The sequence below is a fragment of the Aristolochia californica genome, unplaced genomic scaffold (genome assembly GCF_029961685.1).
Source record: "Aristolochia californica isolate CCGP_79_NKW_82.1479 unplaced genomic scaffold, dmAriCali1.0.hap1 SCAF_2, whole genome shotgun sequence".
Classification (NCBI taxonomy): domain Eukaryota; kingdom Viridiplantae; phylum Streptophyta; class Magnoliopsida; order Piperales; family Aristolochiaceae; genus Aristolochia; species Aristolochia californica.
The window spans coordinates 43,323,923-43,348,939 of NW_027181881.1; the positions used below are offsets into that span (position 1 = coordinate 43,323,923).

The following is a 25,017-nucleotide window of genomic DNA, read 5'->3' on the forward strand; positions in this document are numbered from 1 at the left end:
ATGATAGACTTTCCTGAATTAGCTCAATTTCCTAAATTAGGCTTTGCAAAGATAAGAGATTTATAGGATCGAAGAGCTTTAATTTGATACCTAATTTGACACAAAAATATTCGTTATTAAATCTTTTATGACCTCTTGATTCTCTTCATTCTTTAGCTCTACCCTTGTCGACTCCAATGCGAATATCTCCTTATATATAGATCAAATTGACATCAAATTTTCTCTTTCTAAAACTAGACTTCAATACCTTTCATCTAAGTATAACTTCTCTTCATAAAACATACTTCTTTTGAGATAAAGAATCTGACAGATTTCGGACTCTGTAATCTAATCGAACTGAATACTCTTTGTTTTTTGTCCAGTATGACCTTTGACTCTTATGAGATCTCAATCTCCCTCTAGAAAACTCAGATTAAGAATTGGTTGACTAGGTAAGAAAATAAACTTACATATCTTTCTTTTGACATATATTTCTCTATATAAAGTCTCGATCTTGATGGCATAAAACGGCTCGAATGATGAAATTTTTTGTTACTACTCAAACCTCTCTTGCAATCTGACCTTCACTGCTTCAAATATCGATTTCTCTTTGTAGAAAATTATAATTACCAAAATTTATTTTACATTGGAAAGTAGATTTGAAGATCTATCTGTCAATATATAATTTGTAATATGAAAATCACAACATAAAGGTGAGAACGCCTAGAAAACAATGGGCATTGGGACATGACCGAAAGAAAAAAAATATAATACGAACCTAAACTACTAGAGATGATAGATCAAAAAAGGATCACACTATCTTTGTGGGTAGGCTAAGTCAACTCACAAAACCTGTTCTGATATTTTGAATTTCTAGAAAGGAGAAAAACTCGACTAACTTGTTGTAATCTGCGTACATGAACCCCTATTTATAATAAAGGAAAGTAATAGAGTCCAATTACAATTAAACTACCTTTGATCCAATTACACCCAAAGTCTAACACTTAAAGATAAGTCCTTGCATAATTAAACAATTGGACATAGATAAAAAACTAACATAACTAAAACACCTTTTAACTAAAACTCTTCTGTGAGACCTCATTCCATAATAATTCTGGCTCTGTAAGACTTCTTATATTGAGAGTCATGTAAGACTCTTCCATATCTTCTATTCAATAAAAACATCTTTTTCCTAGATCAGCCAATTCTTTGGCTGATAAATTGGCAAAATTCGGAACCTCCTAGCAATCTCTCATTGTTTGGGAAGGTTTCCCCTCATGTAATCTGCTCATTTGAGCTCTCTTAATAAAATTCAACATCATTTCAAAAAAAGAAAAGAAAAAAAACACATCTCTAAAATTTCGGAGAGGATATTTAAGGGACAAAACTATTAGTTTAATAGGAATAGGACATTGCAGAATTTAATACCCTAGATCCAGACCTCGCCTTTGGCACAACATGGTGGTTTAGATTCAAGGAATAATAAAGTTGAATGCTTCCTCTAGAGTATGGATAACCTAGATTTCAATAACAACTAAGAAAACTGCAATCTGGATGCATGGATAAAACTTGAAGGACATAAAATAGAGTTCATGCAGCTATTAAGAAAAATAACAAACAGAAAAAAAAGGATAAGTTTATCCAAGAGAGAACCAAACCAGAACTTTGTTCAACAGCAAAAATGTAATTTATGTGATACATATGAAGGGCTTTTATAAGCATATAAGTGAAAAAAATAGAAAACTCCAGTGTTGCCCATTTTTGTAAATAGGCTCTAATTAGGACTTCCCTATTTTAGAAACAAGCACCAAACTAAAAGCAAAAAACTACTAATTGAAAATACTTTCTAAGTGGAGCTTTTAGCCAAAAAAGCAAGTTGCTATTTCAGTGATGCTTCCCATAAAACCAGCAAGTGACTTGCAAATAAAAATTATAATTTTAGCAAACTTGAAATAAGACCCAACATCCTCCACATAAGTATGTGCTGCATCGCCCTAATCTCAGTTACAAACTTCCACAGAAACTCATGGATTTTCCTCTTCAATCCCTTGTTCTTTTAAGTTGGATAATAAGACAGATCATTGCAATTCTTTCTCGATCAGATACTAAATTTGCTGGACTTACAAAAGCCACATTGAAACAACAAAAATTACCGTCATTTGTATAGGATAGCATAAATTTCAAGCAGATAGAACCCTCATGATGTTCAGAGACAACAGTATCTCCCAATGTATTAACTTGGTACCTGTCAGATGGATCCCTTCCAGGCATCTCCACAAAGAGATCATGGTCACATATTATCTGCAAAAATGTGAGCTTGCAGTCATGTAGAATGGATTGGCAGACACCAGCAAACTTGTCCATATACAAAGAAACCTGCACAAAGTCATAGTCCTTTTGAATCAAACAAGCTAATATCTAAGAATAATAGCTGCAAGACCAGATGAATCTCTTCAACAAGACTAATGTTATGGTCCAGAAATTCATGCAATAAAATGTACAACCGGATGCAAATATGTTCTTTTAAACCTTTAAAAAAACATTGTTTTTAAAATTGCTAAAATTGGATGCAGGTTCATCCCAAAATGACAAGCCAAAGCTAGGAGACCATTTCCCAACTAATAACTATAGGATCTTTCCTAACACTGGTCCATGTGGGACTATTCCCACTAACAAAGATATTGGCCACATACAAACACAAGATGACTCACATGCATGTAACACAAACCCGGACCACAAATTATTAAACTCCCAATAAGGCCATTAAACCAAAGGCACAATCAGTAAATGAAATTGTCCGTCAAGGAGATTGAGTACCTCAAGTTCTGAGATCAACTATTAAGGCACCTACTCCCACAAGATGTACCACAATTTCACTATTAAGGTATGAAATGTGCATTTGAAGTGCAAGGGCCTATCACAGTGGCTAAAAAAAGAGACTAATAGATATTTCACAACTATGTGGTAATGAATGATGAAACCTGAGTATGCTTTTCTCATGGTAAATATAATGAATGAACTTTAAGGTAATATAATGTTTGCACATCATAGAAGTGAAACACTGAAACTATAACAAAAAGATGCATTTCCCTTTCCAGCAAAAGCTAGGTTCATGATTTTCATTGCTTTTTTTTTTTTTTTGATGAAATGTATGTATATTGATAAACAAAAGAAAGGAATACAAACCTAGCTTTGGGGGCTGGACTCCATAACAAAGTGTTGGAGAGACACAACCGCTTTAGTCTGAGAGTCTGCTAAGTGACTACCAGAGCGTGGAATTTGTTTCCATATACAATTTAACCCTGAAAGTAAATTATAGATTTCTTGAAGCATATCCCAATGTCGCCACGGAGGTTGACCATGGTTTGCACACCAATTGATGACTACTGTTGAATCGCCTTCAATACAGAGGGGGCCTGAGAGATGGCTGGTGAAGACCTTGAGCCCGTGCAGAAGGCCAGAAAGTTCTGCAGTAGTCGAGTCTGTGCTGCCAAGGGGACCAACATAAAAGAAGAGGAGTTCGCTATTTTCATTATGGATAACACCATCGAAAACTGCAGGACCAGGGCAGCCTAACGCACTGCCATCAAAATTGATCTTTATGCATCCAGGTGGAGAGGGGGTCCATGTGGCCATAGTAGGGGGGGCGAGAGGGTAGGGACATCTTAGCAATAGATTGCCAGTTTCCTCTGAAGTTTGAGCCACTGAAGTTTTTGAATTCTTTTCTGTTTAAGAGCCAAACAGAGACTTGACTAGATATTTGCTCAGTCAAAACCTCAATAGGACAAGATTTGAATTTGAATTTCCTTTTGTTACATTCTTTCCAGAGAGCCCAGATAATATGTCCAATGCAGCAAGATAAAATCATTTTCCCAAGCTTTGGAAGCTGCAAATTGACAAGTGAGAGGACAGTGTCAGCAAGGTTTCTAGATGCACAGAATTTGAGGCCAATTTTGTTTAAAAGGAATGTCCAAACTTCGTAGGCATACTAACAAGAAAGAAGGACGTGAGTTGCTGTTTCTGGGGTATTTGTGCAGAAGGGGCAGTGATGGTCCAAGGTAGAAGTGCCCCTACGAATTAAAGCATCAAAGGTTAGGATTTTGTTTCTGAAGGCAGACCAAATGAAGAACTTAGCACGAGGGGGGCCAAGCAGATCCCACGCATGGGCCGTAGTGTGGTTTGGGTGATTTGATAGGTTGTTTAAGAATGCATAGGTAGAAGATGTGGAGAAAGATCCCTTTGGACACGGAGTCCAGATTAGAGTATCATCGGATGAATTTATTTGGCTGTGTGGAAGAGTGATAAGGAGTTGGGATGCGAGGAGAGCTTCAGCATTAGTAAGATGTCTTCTGAGGTTTAAATTCCAACCTCGTTTTTTTTACCAACTATCCGAGATATTGATCTCTGAGTTACCTGAGAGGCCACAAATTACCAGAAAGCTGTTTTTGAGGGGTGCTTGGCCTACCCACCAATCATTCCAGAACTTTGATGTATTTCCATTTCCGACATAACATTTAGTAGCCACTTTGAATTTGGGAAGGAGCTGAGCCATGATTTTCATTGCTTATGAGACAATAAGAATCTTTAACCTATTCAGATTTCTTTATGGGATGTATCTATTTCTTCCTTGGTCTATTATTTTCTTCAAAACATCCACAAAGGCATTTTTGCAAGAAAGAAGCGATTAAAATCTTATAATTGTTGTCAAGCAACCTTACCCTTTAAAAAACACTGGCCATTCTTGCTTTAATTTATACAAAACCCTAATACTTCTCCTATTTTGTTTTCCAAAGATATAGCAGCGCTTAAGACTCCTTGAACACCATTCGGTGGCAGCAGCTTTGAGTGAGGACGAACATTTAAGCATGTGATGACTGAGCACTAACCAGTTCTATTTTCACTACTGTTTGTTGGTTTTGGAATAATATATCATCTGAGACATAAGCTTATTATTGCAGCTTCATGAGAGTCGATACTTATATTCTTCTCCAGGACTCACTGAGTAGGTAGAAAAAAGAATAAAATAACTAAGACAGTAAAGTCTGTTCAAGAGACCTAATTGAACAGTGATCTCAGTTACCCTATGGACTGAAACCATAGCTACTGCAAACCATCTCAACAGTTCCACATCCTCACATATCTAAGGCTTTCATATCTTTTTTCTTTCTCACTAGCATTCAACTCATCCCCTCATTAACCTACCTCATCCATCTCTCTTCCTTTCTTACAGAATTTCAACACTCGAGCACGACTCGTAAACCCAAAAATTATGATACAATCAACAAATTTTACAGAAGATACATTGACTACCTTGCTCCTCCCACTGATCTCCAAGCAACAAACTTATTTTTCTTTAACAGATGGATCCTTTTTAAAAATGAAACCATGACAGCAGATTCACTGATCCATTGTGGATAAGAGAAAAGATAGCAGTCAGAAGCAGAGCCCACATGACTAGTTGTCCGTATACCTGCTTTTGCAGCCAAGAACAATAGTAAAAGATGATTTCTCAGTTTCAAAACATACCAGCTCAAAAACTTGACGTGGCTCTATAACAGACAGAAGGTCATAACAGAAGAAAGCCAAACTACTATTTAACCGTTTCGCTAGGCTTAATCCCTTCTTGCAGCGCTCATGCACCTCAGAGAGAAGGCAATCGTACAGCTGCATGATACATCTGAAAACACCCTCTTTCAGTTGCAATGGTGGAATTTCCTCACCTACATCCAATAGAAAAAACAGAAAAATTAACATAATATAAAAAAGACTGGAACTTTCTCTGTTTTGTGATGTTGGCAAAAAAAATTATTAAAAGATAGAAAAAATATACATAGGCCAAGAGAGCTAATTACAACAAACTGAAAGAGTGAAAAAGTAAACAATTTATAAGAACAACATAGGAACCACTAGATTTCTTTTGCAATCTTCTTTTTTTCGTAAATGATGCTGAATTTTATTAAGACAAAAGCTCAAGAGAGCAATTTACAAAGGGGGGAAGCCTTCCCAAACAATGAGAGTTTGCTAGGAAGTTCCGAATTTAGCCAACTTATCAGCCAAGGAGTTGGCTGATCTAGGAATGAGATTCCTATTACAGTGAATAGAAAACACAATGTCAACACTACAATCAGTGATAGGCTAGTGACGCCAAGGGGGGGAGCTATCTTTTGAACACTAACAGATGACAGTCTTTGAGTCTCCTTCAATAATTAGTTTACCATGGAGACGTTTCTTGAAGATTCGGAGGCCGAATAGAAGAGCACTTACTTCAGCAGTATTTGAATCAACCATACCCACCGGCCTAACATAAGAAAGAATAGGGTCTCCATTGATGCCACTGAAAACACTACCTACTCCAGCCGACCCAGGACAGCCAATAGCACTACCATCAAAATTGAGTTTGATGTAGTCGCAAGAGGGAGGATCCAAGATGGCCATAACCGGAGTCTTGCAAGGGCCCGTCATATGAGCGGTCAACCTCCAGTTTTCCCGAAGGGAAACACCTGATAGAGTGGCAAACTCCTCTCTGGTATGTAACCAGCTCGAGATAAGGCCCACAGCATGTGAAGCCGTATTGTCTGGGGTGCAAGATTTGGAGTTGAATCTCCGGTTATTTCGCTCGAGCCATAAGCACCAAGGGACATGTGCAAGACATGGCAAAAGAATTAACTTGACCAACCAAGGAAGGCAGATCCCCCTTACCATCTCATAGGTTCCGAAGAGGTCCTGATGAAGCTCTATCTTCTGAAAAATCTTCATCCAAACTTGCCACGAAAATCCACAATGTAAGAGAACATGTTGGACTGTCTCATCGCATACTCCACAGAGGGGACAAGAACGGTCAGGGGTGGTGAAGCCTCTTCTATGAAGGTTGCCAATCTGTTCTCTGATGGCCAACCACATGAAGAACTTGATTTTGCTTAGCGCAGAGAGCTTCCAAGCCAAGTTTGTTTTGTGCTCATGCATACTATAGTCTTGCTTTTTGCCATGAGAGTAGGCAGAAGCAACAGTGAATTGGCCATTAATGTTGGCCGATCACACGAAGATATTCCGATCTTGCAGTATGCTGGTAACACTATTCTTTTTGGAGAAGGTTCTATGAGACAGATTTCCCACATGAAAGCCTTGCTCAACATTTTCGAATTGTCTTCTGGCCAAAAGGTAAGTTGGGCTAAATCTTTTGTCATTGGATTTAATATTGATCCCTCCATATTAAACTCAATGGCCAGCTATTTGGGGTGTAAAGTTGCATCTCTCCCCGACACATACTTGGGTCTACCACTTTTTTTTTTTTATATAAAGATGTGTATTGTATTAACAAGCGAAAATTTACAAAGGAAGAGAGCAAATCCCTAACAACAAGATGTTGAAGGGAAGCTCCCTGCTTGGCAAGCACATCTGCTGCTGAATTTGCAGATCTCGGAATGTGAGACCAAATACAAGAAAATAATGAAGTAATCTCTAAAATCTCCTGAAAGAGTTCCCAATGCCTCCATGGCGGAAGGGAAGCACACTGGCACCAACCAATGACTACCTTGGAGTCCCCTTCAATGTGAATTGGACCACTGCATTTATCTTTAAACACCCGTAACCCATTGAGAAGGTCATATAGCTCTACAAACGTTGAATCGGAGATGCCTAATGGACCCATTGATTGCCAGATGGATCCGAAATCACACCTCCAAAACCTGCGATCCCCAAATTGCCAAAAGAAGAGCCGTCAAAATTCAATTTTAGGTACCCAAGCTCCGGGGGAGCCCACTCTTTCATAACTTGAACCTTGGTCCCAAAATGCATCCTTGCCAGGTTGCTCCAACTATCACGAATGGAGGTGCCCTTGAAAGAGCAGAAAGGCTTCTTTGTCAAAAGCCAGGTGGAAATTTGACCCGTCACTTTTTTTGCTATTCTTGCCTCAGTTTCAAATTTAGTATTGAACCGCCTTCTATTATGTTCGTTTCAAAGCCCCCACGGCACAAAACAAGCGTAGGCTGAGAGCATCATTTTACAAGCCCAGGAAGGGGATAGCCAATGATCGACTTGCTAAAACAGATCAAATCCGCAAATATACAGAATTGCAACCCCAACTTGCACAAGACAGAGGTCCACACATTCCAAGAGAACTGGCACAATAGCACAGTATGGCTGGTGGATTCGGCTTCAATGTTGCAAAAAGGACATAGCGGGTCTATAGAAGGGTGACCCCTTCTTCGAAGCACATCCGCCGTAAGGATCTAGCTTTGGCAAGTGCTCCATATGAAGAATTTGATCTTTGGAAGGTACAGAGACACCAAACAAAGTAGATATCGTGTTCACTTTGCGTTGAGTCCAACCATTAATGTGTCTGTATGCAAATGAAACTGAGAATTTACCGCTTTTGTCAGGCCACCAAATGAGCTTGTTTGCATTAGATGGCCTCATTCTGACATGATTCAAAGAATCCAATAAACAACTTGCTTTCGTAGCCTCTGTATCAGAAAGACCCCTTCGGGGATGAAGACTCAAACCACCCCCCTCAAAAGCATCGGCTGCTGATATTTCCCTTTGTGTGGAAAGAAGGAAGAGATTTCTGAAGGAGTTCCTCAAAGGTTCCTGCCCTGTCCACCAATCGTCCTAAAATTTAAGAGACCTTCCGCTGCCAACAAAAAAACTACAAGCTGAGGAGAAATCTACTTGGGTCTACCACTGACTCCCGTCGTACAAACAAAAAGCGTTTGGCACCCTGTCATTGAGCGCCTCGAAGGCCGTCTTGCATCATGGAAGGGAAAATTTCTGTCCAAAGCCGGTAAGCTTGTTCTCATAAAATCATGTTTACATGGCGTACCCACTTATTTTCTCTCCTTGTATCACTGTCTAGCCTCTGTTCAGAATAGAATAGAACTCCTTAAAAGGAGATCTTTATGGGGTGGGCCAAATGGGGAAAGAAAATATAGCCTTGTAAAATGGGATGATGTTTGTAAACCCATTGTAATGGGTGGTCTCGGGATCCGGGATATTGCAACAACCAATTCTGCCTTACTGTTGAAGTGGATCTGGAAATTTAATGTGCAACCAACTCTGTTTCAAGGTTAGTCATTTATGTATCTATCACCTGGCAAGTGAACAAGATGCAACCGTTTTTGTGCAAAGGATTACCTCTAGTGAGTGGAACTTAGATCTCAGACGAGCTTTGTCAGACGTTGAAGCTCTTGAAGCCGCAAACCTTGTCACAAGTCTCTCAACGGGAAGAATAAAAAACGCTCCAAACACACTCATTTGGACACCATGCAGGCAAGGTACGTTCTCTACTGCTTCTGCCTACCACTTCCTGATCTCTCTCTAAGCAAATCAACCAATCCATCCAGCTGCTTTTGCGTGGTCTTTACACATTCCACCTAGTGCAAAGTTTTTTATTTGGACCCTATGCCGGAAAAAAATCTTAACCTCCATCGCATTAATTCGACATGGAAATAGTATCTCGGACCCCTTGTGCCCTTTTTGTCATTCCTCTCCTGAAACTGCTGATCATATCCTTTAACACTGCGAATATGCCCAATTGGTTTGGCTCGAACTCATAAACAAAATTGGGTTGCAATATTGCCCATCTCAATCATTACCTTCCACAATACTCACTGTTACAAGCGCTCATCTTCCCAAACTTGGAAAAATATTAATTTCTTGTTGTGTGGGTTACATTGTCTGGAATCTATGGAAAGAGAGAAACAACAGAAAATTTAATAAAAAATTTCTTCCCTAGAAAATTTTATGCAATAGAATCATTGGGCAAGTGTCCTCTTGGGTACTCATGCGGAAGGAATTTCGTAACTTACAAGGATCAAATTTGCATGAAAACTAGAGTCTTATTGTGGAAATGTGTTTCCGGCCGCGTCCTCCTCCTATGACAATTTGGCCTCCACCACCGTTGGGACACTTCAAATTAAATTTTGATGGAAGTGCGATTGGTTGCCCTGGGCCGGCTGGATTTGGTGGTGTGATTCATGACGAGAATGGGAATCTTCTTTTATCATACACTGAACCGATTGGTATATCTGATTCAACCAGTGTTGAGTTACACGAGTTGTACAATGGGTTAAAGCTCTTCAAGAAAAAGATGGAGGGCCCGCTTTGTGTTGAAGGCGATTCAAAAGTTGTTATCAATTGGTGTATGAAGCCTTCGAAACCTCCTTGGCGGCATTGGGAATTATTTGAGGATATCTGCACTTTAATTTCCCAAATACATAGTAAATAGAATTATATTCCTAGATTTGCTAATCATTTGGCAGATAATCAAGCTAAAAAGGGTGTTTCCCTCCAACAGCTCGTTGTGGAGGAAGGTCACCTTAGCTAGGTATGTATACTTCTTCATCTTACAATAAATATTTACACTCTATTTCAAAAAAAAAAAATGTTGGGCTTCCAAGTCACTTCGTCAACTACATGTTCCCGAATAATAATACCGTTGAGTCTGGATAGGAGAGAGCAAAAAGCCGAAGTTTCCACATCATTTAGTCTCTGGCGAAACGGGAGATTCCACATCATTTAGTCTCTGGCGAAACGGGAGATTCCACAACTGATCCCTCCATGAGTCAGCCACTGAGCAAGAGAGGTCTCTAGCCACCCTAGAGAGCCCTGAGAAGTCCTCCGAGAGGGGGAGGGGGCCGCACCATTCATCCAACCAGAAAATGAGGGTTTTTCCATTGCCCATGTGAAAGAAAGTAGCATCTCTGAATACTGGGAGGATCTATTGCAATCTTCAATGCAACATATGAATGTCTTATTTCCCCGCAATGGCTTCCACATGATAATTTTAACTCCAGATGAGTCCAAAGATATTTCAGATAACTGGAAAGTTGCTCAGTTAAATGTGAGAACATTCAGGAGCTTTGGTTGAAATATGCAAATTGGAATATTCGAAATATTCATGGAAGTGTATCCCTTCTTAGGAAAAGCACAATCACTCTACATGATTTTTTGGTTAGGCAATGGCTACAAAGTTTATAGAATACATGGATGGCATATAAAACATATGGATGGCATATAAAACATATGAAACTTTTAAGATGACAAAAAACTGAAAATGCATGCCCTAAGTAAGCAACCTTCTAATAGCCTTCTTCTCTTCTTTTTTTTTTTTTTTTTGGTTCAAAATACAAATTTTAAAAGACTTATATAAAAAGAGTAGAGAGTGGAAGGACAGACCATGTGTCCATATTTAAGGCAAGAAGGGCAGTAGAAACCCTGTCTGAATGATGAGGACATAGTGTGTCAACATGTAGGGTAGTTTATGATTAAGTTGAGTATTAGTCACGGGCAGCTACACTGTGAAGGTTGGGAAGCGGGTATATTAGGGAAAGAGAGAACTTCATGTTGAAGCCTCCTTCTATCATTATGATAACCTTCTAAGGTAAAATTCATTCCCATTGTGATAATCTTCTTTTTTTATTTTTATTTTTGAGGGGGGGGAGGGGGGGGGAGGGTTTGGAATAGTCCATCCACGATCAGGTTTCTATATGGTTTTAGACAAATTCTACTACATAGAGCCAATCAAATCTAACCTAGTCAAATAAACCAAGCAGATACAGATTTTGCAACTGAAGATTTGAGTGATTAGAGAGAGAAGAAGACAGAACAAGAAGAGCAGAAAAGAGAAGTTAATGCAGCTTCATTAATCCAGATATTGGACCCTAATTCAACCCCTCTTATCCTCAAGTATAGGGTAAAAGCTAAAAGACAAAAGCCCTTATACATATGCATAAAATAAGTGAACTTTAAGTGAACTGACTAAACCATTGTGTTATAACGACATGGATTTGAGCCTAGGCAGCTTGCGTCAGAGGGTTAAACTTATCCCATCTGCAATGGTCCAACCTGTCCCAAGTCAAAGCTGAGACTGCTGGTGGCAAGGGTCGACTCAAATGGTCCAACCCAGAATTTCAAGGACCCAAGTCGGGTCCCGATCCCCGATTGTAACACTATGGACTAAACTATTCTCAACTCCTTATAGATAATTAAAAAAAAATAAAAAAACAGAATTACGGCATTGCCTTTCATAAGTTTCATTCGTCAACAATCTCTCTCAAGTTGGAGCATATATGTCAGTTTGCTACATGTAATAGTAAACCTTTTCCTTGGTAAAGGCTTGGTTAAGACATCTCCCAGTTGCTCAGATGATAGTACAAAAGTTGTAGAAATCTTCACAGTGGCACAACATCTCGTATAAAATGATAGTCAACTTCTATATGTTTAGTCCTCTCAAGAAACATTGTGTTTTGGCAATAAAATTTGCTGCTTCCATGGGCCTATAAATGTCAAATCCAAATTCAGCCAAAAGTCATTTGATCCATATCAATTCGCAAGCAATATGGATTGTTGCCCTCTACCCTTCTTCAACACTAGAATGAGCCACAAAAGTTTGCTTCTTGCGTTTCCATGTTACTATGTTTTCCCCTACAAATAATAACCAATTATAAATCTCATCAATTTTGGAGCCTGCATAGTCAACATAAAAAACAACATATTATATCAAGCTATCTTGGTGGACGAAAACTTAACCTTTTCCAAGGGCTCCTTTGTAGATACTTTAAAATTCTGACTACTACTTCATGATATAACTTCCTTGGTCCCTCCATAAATTGACTAGTAACTCCCACGGCATAAGTAACTGTTGCAAACAACTTGCCAACTAGTTTGTTGTAATCAGTATTGCCTCTTAACTTTGGACTACCTTCATCATGTAGATCTAGACTAGTCTCCATTGGGCATTCAGCTGGCTTTGCTCACAAAAATCCTATATGTGTTAACAAATCTGTAATATACAGCCTTTGAGAAAGTATGATATCTTTCTTGTTGTCAGTTACTTTGATACCAGCTGGAAGATAGGGCCCAAGCCCACACGACCAAGGAAGGTCCACAAGATGGGATCTTTATCTTATGGTCACGTCCTAGAAGAGTTCTAGTTTGAGTTATGTTTGTCTTTTATCAATATTGAGTTATTTAATTATGCTAGGACTTATCTTTAAATGTTACAATTTGGGTGTAATTGGGACAAAGGTAGTTTTATTGTAATTGGACTCTACAATCTTCTTCTATTATAAATAGAGGTTCACGTACTTTGATTATAACATGTAATTGAAGTATTTTTCTTTTCCATAACTTCAACATGGTATCAGAACGGGTTCTGTAAGTTGACTTGGTCAACCCACAGAGATAATGAGGTCCTTTTTTCTCTAGACCCTAAACCCTAAGTCTAGGTTCGTAGTTATTTTTTTCAGTCCCTACACCCGTTACTTTTCTTTGCGTTCTCACCTCCATACTGAGATTTTCATATTGAAAAGTATATATTGACGGAAAGATATTTGAGTCTACTTTCCAAGGAAAAAGCATTTTTTTCCAATCGGAATTATCTACAAAGAGATATCGATATTTGAATGAGCGAAGATTAGATTGCAACAGAGGTTCAAGCAGCAACAGAAAGTTTCAGCTTCCGAGGTATTTTATGCTCTCAAGAACTAGACTTTATATGGAGAAATATATATATGAAAAGAAAAATTTGTAAGTATATTCTTTTACCTATTCAACCAATTTTTTTATCTGAGTTATCTACAAAGAGAAATCAATATTGGAAGCAGCAAAGGTCAGATTGAAAAACAGGTTCTAACAGCATCAGAAAGCTTCAACTTCCGAGGTATTTTTTGCTATCAAGAAAGAGACTTTGTATGGAGAATTATATATTAAAAGAAAGATATGTAAGTCTATTTTCTTACCTATTCAACCAATTCTCGGTATGAATTTTTTATAAGGGGATATTGATCTAGGAAGAGTCAATGGTCATTCTGAAAAAAAAAAAAGGAGAAACAATACTTAGTTCAGCCAGATGACAGAGACCGAAATCTGCCCGATTATTTATCTTCTGATAATTATATTTTATGAAGAGAAGTTATACTTGGATGAAAGGTCTTTAAGTCTACTTTTAGACGAATAAAATTTCATGTCAATCTGATCTATATTTAAAAATATTTCGCATTGGAAGAATCAAAGGTCATGCTGGTATTCTGTTGCATTGAAAAATCCAAATTTAAGCCCATTGTTTTGCATCACTTTTTGAGTTAATATATCAGGAAAATATCTCACTTCTCCCTGGTTTGAGGGTTTATCTATACATCTCTGTTATTTGGGCTTATGACTACATCTATGATATTTGGTTCAAGTTGGGATCACTGTCATTACCTCCCAGCTTGAGGGGGAGAAGTAGAAGAAGTACAAGGAAGAGGTATTTTATTCCATATGTTGTGGATAAGTTTTATGTGACCAAAATATTCAAGAAAGGGGGAGCACAAAAGATGAAGCTTATGCATCTAAGAAAAAATATTTATACTGGATTATGATTATTTCATGGGTCCTTCTACAAGGTTTATTATTTTGGTTCGTGTTATATGTGTTACAAGATGGTCGTGTTACATTACAACAGTTGTTATTATGTCTCTTTGGATGAGACATTATTATTGAAGAAGAGGTGGCCTCGGTATCTTTCGTCATACCATTATTTATTTGTCCCCGTAAAAAATATAAAAAATGTCAATAGTTGGCATTCCATGACGGAGGAACTTAATACCCTGTCAAAAATATCAAGTGTCAATGGATGGGATTCCATGACGAAGGAACTTAATACCCCGTAAAAAATATCAAGTGTCAATGCTTGGGATTCCATGACAAAGGAACTTAATACCCCGTCCAAAATATCAAATGTTGGGACACTATGACGGAGGAACTTATTATTACATCTATTTTATGTCAGAGTGGTTCCCCCCTGAATTGGCCAACTAGGTCTCATGGAAGAGATCACCAACGTGAGGGGGAGTGTTGGAAGATTGGAGGACTGTCATTTTATACAAAAAGATTTTATACATCATTTGCAGCAAGTTGAAGTTCTTGATGTTCTCTCACCCTCAGCTTGAGGGGGAGTGTTGGAAGATAGGGCCCAAGCCCACACGACCAAGAAAGGCTCACATATCTAAGAGTATTATAAGATGGGTCACACGACCAAGGAAGGTCCATAAGATGGGCCCAAACCCATAAGAAGTAGAACCCACCATGATTACCATGAGTTGGCATCCTTATCACATAAATTGGAAGATCAAGGACTCACTAACAGCGCCTAGCCAATACACCCAAAAGACCGATCTCTTAGGTGCGGAAAGCTACCACCTACAAGAGTGGACGGAACCACTCTGACACCCACCCCGCCCATTCTTACCGCCTCTCAAGGGATTCGAACGCGGGACATGGCGTGCCCAACTCTGATACCATGAAAGCGGCTAGCCAATACACCCAACAGACCGAACTATTAGGTGCGGAAAGCTACAGCCTACAAAAGTGGACGGAACCACTCTGACACCCACCCCGCCCATTCTTGACCGCCTCTCACGGGATTCGATCGCGGGACGTGGCGTGCCCAGCTCTGATACCATGACAACGACTAGCCAATACAACCAAAAGACTGATCTCTTAGGTGCGGAAAGCTACCACCTACAAGAGTGGACGGAACCACTCTGACACTCACAAAGGCATCTTTATCTTATGGTCACGTCCTATAAGAGTTCTAGTTTGAGTTATGTTTGTCTTTTATCAATATTGAGTTATTTACTTATGCTAGGACTTATCTTTAAGTGTTAGAATTTGGGTGTAATTTGGACGAAGGTAGTTTTATTGTAATTGGACTCTACAATCTTCCTCTATTATAAATAGAGGTTCATGTACTCTGATTATAACATGTCAATGAAGTATTTTTCTTTTCCATAAATTCAACAATTCCCAAAAATATTTTCAGCCTACCAAATTTTGTCTCAAAACGTTGTTTTAGGTAGTCTTTAGTTTCTTCAATTCCACTTGTATCACTCCTTGAAATGACAATGTCATCCACATAAACAATTAGAAAACACACTTCCAGACTGTTTTTTACTGACAAAGACTATATGATCAAAATAACTCGTAAAACCAAATCCTGTCACAACATCACTAAATTTCTAAAACTAGGCTCATGGTTTCTCCTTGAAACTACAAATAGCTTGCTTCAACCGACATACTTTTTGTGATCCCCTGAGCAACAAACACTAATAGGTTTTTCATGTAAACTTCTTCTTAAAGGTCACCATGGAGAAAAATATTTTTAATGTCTAACTGATTCAAATTCCAGCCTTCATTAACCATAATAGAGACCAAAATCCTTATAAAACTCATTCTAGCCACTGATGGAAATGTGGCAAACTAGACTACTCATAGGTCTGAGTATAACCTTTAGCCACTAACCTAGCTTCAAATCTCTCAATAGTACAATTAACATGATATTTAATAGAAATATCCACATGCACTACTCCATATGCCAGGGTATAGCCTTGAGCCACTAACCTAGCCTTATATCTCTCAACAATACCATTAGCATAATATTCAATAGAAATACCCATTGGCACCCTACAGGATGTACACTAAGTGAACCCTCACATAATTCTCGTGTTCCTCTAGACTATAGTGCTTACATCTCTTCTTCGATTGCACACACCCACTTAACCGTTAGCCTCATCATAAGTTTTAGGATAAATAGAAGAAGATAGCAAGAACACAAATTTATGATAACTAGATGTCAAATTCACAAAAAGAAACAAATTAAGAAATAGAATCTTGAGTACATGACATAACACCTTTTTTGAAGGGCAATAGGAATATCCAAGGGTGTTGTGCTATCATGAGAAGGATCTTCGAAAGAGTTGGACAAGGTAGGAGGGATATCTAAGGATGGAGCCTAATCTATATCAACTGATACCACCATAATCAAAGCTGGTATGGCAGATATGTCTCTTCTTTTCCACTCTAGTAAAGGCTTAGTGGGAGCGTAAACCTCTCTGGGTGTAGGGCATGTCATAGGCTCGATCAGAAGAGGCAAAGGGACTAGATTAGGAGGAGGTTGTAGACATCAAGAGACTCATGAATTTGATAAAAAAAATATATAACAACCGTTCAAAGAATGCCACATCTGCCAATATGTACATACATTTTCCCACAAACAGGATCATAACACTTTGTATCCCTTTTGAAATTGGGAATGTCCAATGAACACAAAACTTCACAGCTCGACATGTGTAGTATGTGAATCATATCTTTATCCACCAGTTCAGGCAAGAAAAGAGATCAGAGTTCGATTCCTATTGTTCAAGTAATAGTATCTGGAAGATATTCTTACCATTAAACTTCATAGAGGTTATCAACTTTTTGAATATCGTGAGGTATGTTAAGATCTTTCAAGTTTGATAATTATATCGCCTGATAGACATCATGTATTGGACCATAACACTCTGTTTTGGACTTAATATAAGTAATAAACCTTGACTTAGCAAGGACCTTGCCGTGCTTTGGTTAGATCAGTCATTGTCGAACCTAAGTTGTACTAATGAAAGAAAGAAAACTTGCAAATCCATGATATAAATAAGAAGTATATCCAAATATAGATTTTACAAATTCTCTTCTTTTTTTCCAAATAACTCCAACAGGGCTAATAGGCCTAACTCCAACTATATAAAGGGAAGTGCAAAATGGAGAAAGGCGGATAAGACTCTGATAGCATTATGTTTTTTTAATGGATTCTGGTAGCATTATTGTAAAATGAAATCTTCAACATCAGCAGGTCTATTAGAAACCAATATAGGAATATTAATGTAATTTGGCTGTACACAGGGTAAAAGGTAAAAAGTTTATTTTAGTTCAGTGTTTTTTTTAGTTATCCTACTCAAAATACCCCAAACTGATGTTAGATACTGACTGAAACCTTAAAACAAAAAAAATCTATCTGAATCAGATCCAGCTTGTCAAACTTATCACGAGATTGACTTCCGATTGAGTAAATTATTCTATGAGATCCATTAAGAACTTCAATACCTCAGATTCAATCCCATAAACCTGAGCTTTGAAGTCATCCATCTGTATCATAGGATCACCCATTATAGAAGATACTGCCTTGACTCAGTCACCTTGTACACATATCTCAAAAGGCAGGATTCAAATTAGAACTTTTAACAATCACTCCTAGACTTGCACTGAAGTTGCAGCAACTAAATCCGGCCTCTAATAAAACCTTCCCCTCTTAAAAATTAAGCCTAACACCAGATCTAAACCCTCAACCACACACCCAATTTCCTTGTCGATCCTAAGAGCAAGAAATAAAAGATAGTACAACATGACAGTCTTTTAAGAAAGAGAACCTGATATCCTTATGCACTCCTGTACCCGGCAGTGCCCGGAACTCCAATGTCCAACCAGGTCAGCTTCAACTGCTGAAAACATCACACACCACTATAATACCGATTCTTATAAACCTACTAATGGTCATCTAAAGTCAGTGCCTTGCAGCTTAAAGGTTGGATTTGTGGGAGAATAAGCTTAGCGTGAATTGGGTAGGCTAAGTCAAAAAAGAGAAAGAGAAACAAACACAAAAGATATAATTGGAGTTATATATCAAAAAGAAAGATAATTGGTGGTGATGGAACCCACACCAGGTCCACGCCCCTTAGAATGCTTCTCCTTCTAGCTTAAAAATACACCGTAGATAACTCAAGCCACACACCCTAATGTGTGAGACTTCCTGGCTCACTCTCCCCATTACTTAAGGATAACTAAAGCTGCGATAGTTAAACACAACAGAAATTCAGCTACTAGTATTTATCAAAAAGTAAGGAACAAGAAAGAAGATAGATTTTCCTGCACAGTCTGTGTTCATTAAAACTTTTTAAGATACATTCTTCTACAAGATATTGAAGCCAAATAAGTTGCTCCTTTACAACTTTTCCCTATTTAATTTCTGCCTATAGTTGTGGGTGAGATTTTTCAAAATTCTAACACTGCTTTCTGAAAATTTCAAGGGATCTATTCTCTTTATCACAAACAACTGAGTCAAAAACATATGTCCCAAGAGTTAATAAATACTCGAAAGATGTTTCTACAGGTCCTGGTCTATGTTCCTCCAAAACTTATTCAGCTGTCAAGAGTTCAATTATAGGTGCCTTTCGGATGAATTTCTGGGTACAGAATATGCCTTATTCAAGTCATTCAACCACACCTTTTCTTCTTGAATTGCATCTCAATCAACTAATATTCATTTAAAAATCTGTTCAGCACTTCTAATAGAGGTTCTTTAGCCTTTGTGACCCTTAGAAATTGAGAGTACTCCCTTTAAAACTTCTCCTTTACAAACTTATTCACTCATTTCTTAGTTTTCCATATCCCCCAGCACTCTTTTAGTCACAGCCTATCTGTAAGTCTCAAAAACAATGTAAAATGTCAACTTAGTCCCAACAACAGCCATCTAAGTCCTATTGTATTTTGACGTAAAAGTAAAAATATCAGAAAATAACTACCATTAACTTAAAATGGTAGTTATTTGACCTGATCACTTTGTTAAGAGACTCAAAATATAGACCATTCAGAACTAATTTCTGGAGAAAGAGAAAGGATTTAAATAAAAATTCAGAACATCTCATAAAAGCCTCCAAAGATTGAAATCAATGACAAGTACAAGAGGTAGATAAAAGGGTGATGCTTGAATCATCCACTAGATTGTCGCTATCATGTATGTGTTTGAACTCTGCTGAGAAGCAAGAGGAACTCTTAAGATCCTCTTTTCATCTGAGAAAAATTTGCATAAGTTGACTGAGGTATTACAAGAGTTAAACAACTTGAAGCAGGAAGATGATTTAAGAATGTATTTGGTCCAAGCACTGCCTACTGAATACAAACTACATGATATGCCACAATATTAAGTATTGCCAAAAATCCTTTACAGTTTGGTTCTTCATGAAAATTAGTAATATATCAGCTGTATTGAACATTAAGATATTTAGTATCACATGAATACTTACCTGAAGGAAGACTATGGTAGAAAAGCCGACTCTGCTCCATGGCCATGGATTTGACTATGAGCTCCAAGAAAAACCAAGCCATTGCTAGGACATCATCATAAACTGGTCCTACTCGGTATCCTTTAGCCTGTAAGAAAAACCATGGAACACAAGGATCAGGAAAAGCAAAAGATTTATAAAAAACCAAATAAAATTCGAAAATTTTCTAGTTTGTAGTGTTGGTAAAAATCAAATCTTGAAGAAGTAAATAGAGGAAATTAGAGAAAAAACAAACAATAGTCGTCAACTTCTATTCGAAGAAAAGAGGAGATTAGGAATAAAAATCGATCCTGCCTTAAGTACGTTAGTTAAGGCTATAAGACAATATTGCCCCTTTATAAACTATTACACTTACAAGCATTTTAAGTTAACTTCCTAATCTACCCCCAAATCTTATAAAGTAATAACTATAGGCTAACTACAAATATGCCCTTAGCCTCACGTCACTCAACACTCCCCCTCAAGCTAGGGCATACATGTCAAATAACCCCAGCTTGTTACATAAAATTCTTGTTGGGAAGTGACTTCATAAAGACATCAGCCACTTGCAAAGGACTTAACATAAGGATAGATTTGATTCCATTCATTTCAGCTTCTTTGATGGAATGGCAATCCATTTCAATATGTTACGTCTATTCATGAAAGACAGGATTGTTGGAGAGGAAAATAGCTACTCTATTATCACTTAACATCTCTATCGGTCTCTTAACGGGACATAAGACCTTTAACCCACATCAATTTGCATGTGGTTTGAGTCATTGCCATGTATTTTACTTCAACACTTGACTGAGCCATGACAATCTGCTTTTGCACTTCTCTATGTCACTAGATTACCTCCAACAAAGATACAGTAACAATTAGTGGGACTTTTGTAAAGTTTTGAACCAGCATAATCAACATTTGAGTCTCCCATAACATCTAAATGATGATTAGTCCTACACTTCAGTCCTTTACCTGGAGCTCCTTTCACATATCTAACAATTCTCATAACAGTATCTAAATGAACACAAGACTTCCACAAATTGATTTACCACACCCACACATAGGAGATGCCTAGGCGAGTAGCATATAACAACTTCCCATCAAGCCAACTACACATAGTCTTATCTTCACTTTTGGACTACTTTCATCGTGTAAGTCCAAAGTCACATCCATAGGAAACAGTTAGTTTTGCTCCCAACAAACCAATTTGCATCAATATATTAACAATATATTTTTGTTGGGTAAAAATCCAGAGTGATCTAAATGACTTCTCCTGAAACCAAACTCCATCATAATATTGCTAAACTTCTCAAACCATGCCAAAGGGCTTTGTTTCAACCCATAAATTGTTTTCCTTAGCCTACACACCTTACACACGTCCCTCTAAGGAACAAACTAGGATCCACTCCATGTAGATCTCTTCATTGAGATCTCCATATAAGAAAGCTTTTTAATGTCCACTAGGTGCAAGGACCGCCCTTATTTACAGCAATGGAAGTAGGATACGAATGGAGTTCAATATAGCCACTGGAGAGAAAGCATCAAAGTAGTCAACTTCAGATGTCTACGTATAGGCCTTAGCAACTAAGGTAGCCTTACACCCATCCACTGAACCATCTACATTGTACTTAATGAAATAACCCATCAACAGCCAACATGGGTCACATCTGAGGAATAATCACACAAGTTCCACATCCTTCGTGATCATAGGGCACGTATTTCATCTTACATTGCCCACAGCCATTTAGTGTCATCCATAGCCTGCAAATATGTAGATGCAAGAACTAAGGCAGACAATGCAGAAACAAACTTGGCATAGGAAGGAGACGAACTCATATGTAAAAAAACAAGAAATAAGATGTTGGATGCAAGACCTTTTACCTTTACGTAGATCAATGGATCGATCAAGAGTAGGATCTGATGATAAATCTTCCACAAATCAGATTTGTTATGTGGAGGGTTTTGCAAAAGGAATACTTACCAAATCGGTGAAGGAGGCAATGAAATTGGAGTTGGTTGTTTTGGCCTGCTTTTATAAACTTGTAATTGTCAAACGCCTTGCCAATACAACCCAAAAGACCGATCTGTTAAGTGCGGAAAGCCAAGTACGTAACCCATCAGTGGACCAGGGGCGGACGGAACCTAACCCAGGTGGACCGGAACCACCTAGCTCTGACCCACCGTTCCCATTCTCTACCGCTTCCCCCGGGATTCGAACGCGAAACGTGGTGCCCAGCTCTAATACCATGTCAAACGCCTAGCCAATAGGACTTCCCAGGAGGTCACCCATCCTAGTACTACTCTAGCCCAAGCTCGCTTAACTTCAGAGTTCTAAGTCAAACACCTAGCCAATACAACTCAACAGACCGGTCTATTAAGTACGGAAAGCCAAGTACCTAACCCAGGTGGACCATGGGTGGACGGAACCTAAACCAGGTGGACCGGAACCACCTAGCTCTGACACCCACTATTCCGGTTCCCGTCCACTTCCACTGGGATTCGAACGCGGAACCCGGTGCCCAACTCTGATACCATGTCAAATGCCTAGCCAATACAACCCAAAAGACCGGTCTATTAAGTGCAAAAAACCAAGCACCTAACCCATCAGTGGACCAGGGGCGGACGGAACCTAACCCAGGTGGATCGGAACCACCTAGCTCTGACAGTAATGGCTTAGACACTAGAGGGGAAGATATAGAAGGCTTAATGTCAGATATAATGGGAAGAGGAACAAGAACAAGAGAATCATCGAGGGGCTCAACAGGACAAGAAAAGCAGGGTGTATGCTAAAAATTGTGACACCAATGTAGGGTGTATGCTAAAAAAAATGTGACACAACCTCAAAAAATTCTCAAAAAAGAAGGGTGTATGCTAAAAAAAATGTGACGCAAGCTCAAAAAAACAACAAAAAATTCTCAAAAAAGTAGGGTGTATGCTCAAGAGAATGATCATGACATTTATATCCGTTTTGAACTTGATAATACCCAACAAACACACTTCAATACATGAGGACACAATATATCTAGAGATAGGCAAATAGAATAAAGATAACACATATAACCAAACAAATTAGGAGATAAGTGAATAGTGGTTGATGAGGACACAAACCTGAAAGGGAATACCATTGTGCAAGACATCAAATGGGAGCTGACTAATCAAGTAAGAAGCAAACCAAACCGCTTCTCCTCAAAACAATTTAACAACATTCATTTAAAAAAGCAAGGTATAAGCTACCTCAAATATCTATTTTTCTACTCAACAACCCCATTTTGCTATGGGGTGTAAGCGCAAGAGATCTGATGACCAGTTCCATTTGAGGCACAAAAGGATTGAAATGTAGTACTCAAATACTCTTTAGTATTGTCTTAAATCAAAATACGGATATGGAAAAAAATTGAACTTTTACTTCCATATAGAAGTGTTTGAATACATCCAAAGATTCAAACCTATCTTTAAGAAGATATAACCATGTGACTCTACTAAAATCATTCATAAAGGGAAAAAAACACTAAAAACCAAGTAAACTCTTGAATCTAACTAGACATCATATATCTAAATGAACTAAAATAAATGGAGAAGAACTCCGTTTATTGACTCTAGAAGAAAAAACACTCATGTGACGCTTTCCCAACTGATAGGCTTCAAATTTGAACAAGACATCTAGTCTAAGGAAAGGAAGAAGAGTTTGCAACTTAATCAGTGAAGGATGACCAAGACATAAGTGCCACTAATAAACATCTGGTATAGATTTAAAACATGTAATTGTTGGCCTTCCATATCATCAAAGTAGTAAAGTTCCTTTCATGCCCTCCACCAATGTCTTATTCCTTTGAAGGTCCTGAAATACACACATGGAAGAAGAGAAGGTTATCGAGCAATTAAGGGAATTCTTAAGCTAACTAACAGACATTAAATTACTAGAGAATTTAGGAACATAAAACGCAAATAATAATGAATGAGACTTAGTGGTCTTAAGCACACCACGACCACAGATATTTTACTCTGAGCCATCTGCTAATGAAACATCCTATTGACTCCTTTCAATTCAAAGAGGTGAAAAGATGAGAGTTAACTATCATGTTAACAGAGGCCCTAGAATTTATAATCCACAAAGAAAAAGGAGAGGCAATGAGAGCACTAGATGTTATACTTGTATGGGCAAGGGTGGCAGTGGTTGGAGAGAAACTAGCAGCACAAAGACCACTAGATTCAAACTATTGGACTAACACCTGAATCTCATCTTTTGTAACAGTAAACACCTCTGATCCTCGACTGTTTTGAAAGGAGGCCCAAATTCTTGAATGACCCAATGTGCCCATTCAAGTTTGCCAAATTTATATAAGCACTTCTCTGACATACGATTAGTTCAGCCACAATGTACACATAGTTGTAGGGGCTGTCACACTCTTCCTCTGCCTCTTCCTACTCCTTGATTCTTGCCTCTAAATCTCTAATATCCTCTTCGGCCTCCACTAGATTGTATACTTGTGTTTAAGGCAGTCAATGAATCCCCTTTTTCACTAGTCCCAAATGGTTGAGTAAATGCAGATTATTCCCTCAACAAGGCAGCACAAGTCTCCTCAAACGAATAGCAGCGGTGCTAGCTAGCAACTGAGCCCAAACTAAATCAAACTCTAGATTCAAAGTATTATGTAAACAAACCATTTTGAGAGTCTCCCTTTGCTAATTCAGCTTTTATAAATCATGAACAACCAGATGTATAAAAACACCACTTGCCACATACTATCCACACCCCCAATCAACTCAGCAAGTGGGTTATCACCCCTAATTGTAGTAAATATTTGAAAACAAAGATCAAAGATACAAGAACTAATAGTGGATTTTAGAAATCTCTTCTGAAATCTCCAAATTCCTTTTGCAATCTTATTATAAATTCCTTGATTCACAATCTTTGATTCTATACTATTTAATAGTCATGTCACAGCAGTATAGTTTTCTCATTTCCATTCTTCTGTCCTTTGATTTGGAGGAGCTTCATTTAGGAACTTCAATTTCCCTTTGGACCCAAGGAAAAATTGAACTGCTTGAGCCCATGTTACATAATTTTGTCTATTAAGTTGGACAAAGATAATCTGGGTCATATCTCCATCTTTGATATCTACCTTTGTTGGTTTCATGTCTG

At 38.1% G+C, this 25,017-nt stretch overlaps 1 protein-coding gene across 2 annotated transcripts in view; it reads right to left on the minus strand.

Moving 5' to 3' along the window:
* Positions 1-25,017, minus strand: part of LOC137957196 (guanine nucleotide exchange factor SPIKE 1-like) — a 74,345-nt gene that overhangs the window by 12,651 nt on the left and 36,677 nt on the right. For both annotated transcript variants that reach the window (XM_068804932.1, XM_068804933.1), the window contains exons 20-22: positions 19,854-19,980; positions 5,506-5,699; positions 2,225-2,355 (exon numbers count right to left, since the gene is read on the minus strand). In XM_068804932.1, the coding sequence (XP_068661033.1) occupies positions 2,225-2,355; positions 5,506-5,699; positions 19,854-19,980 (452 nt within the window). The remainder of the gene's footprint in view (positions 1-2,224; positions 2,356-5,505; positions 5,700-19,853; positions 19,981-25,017) is intronic.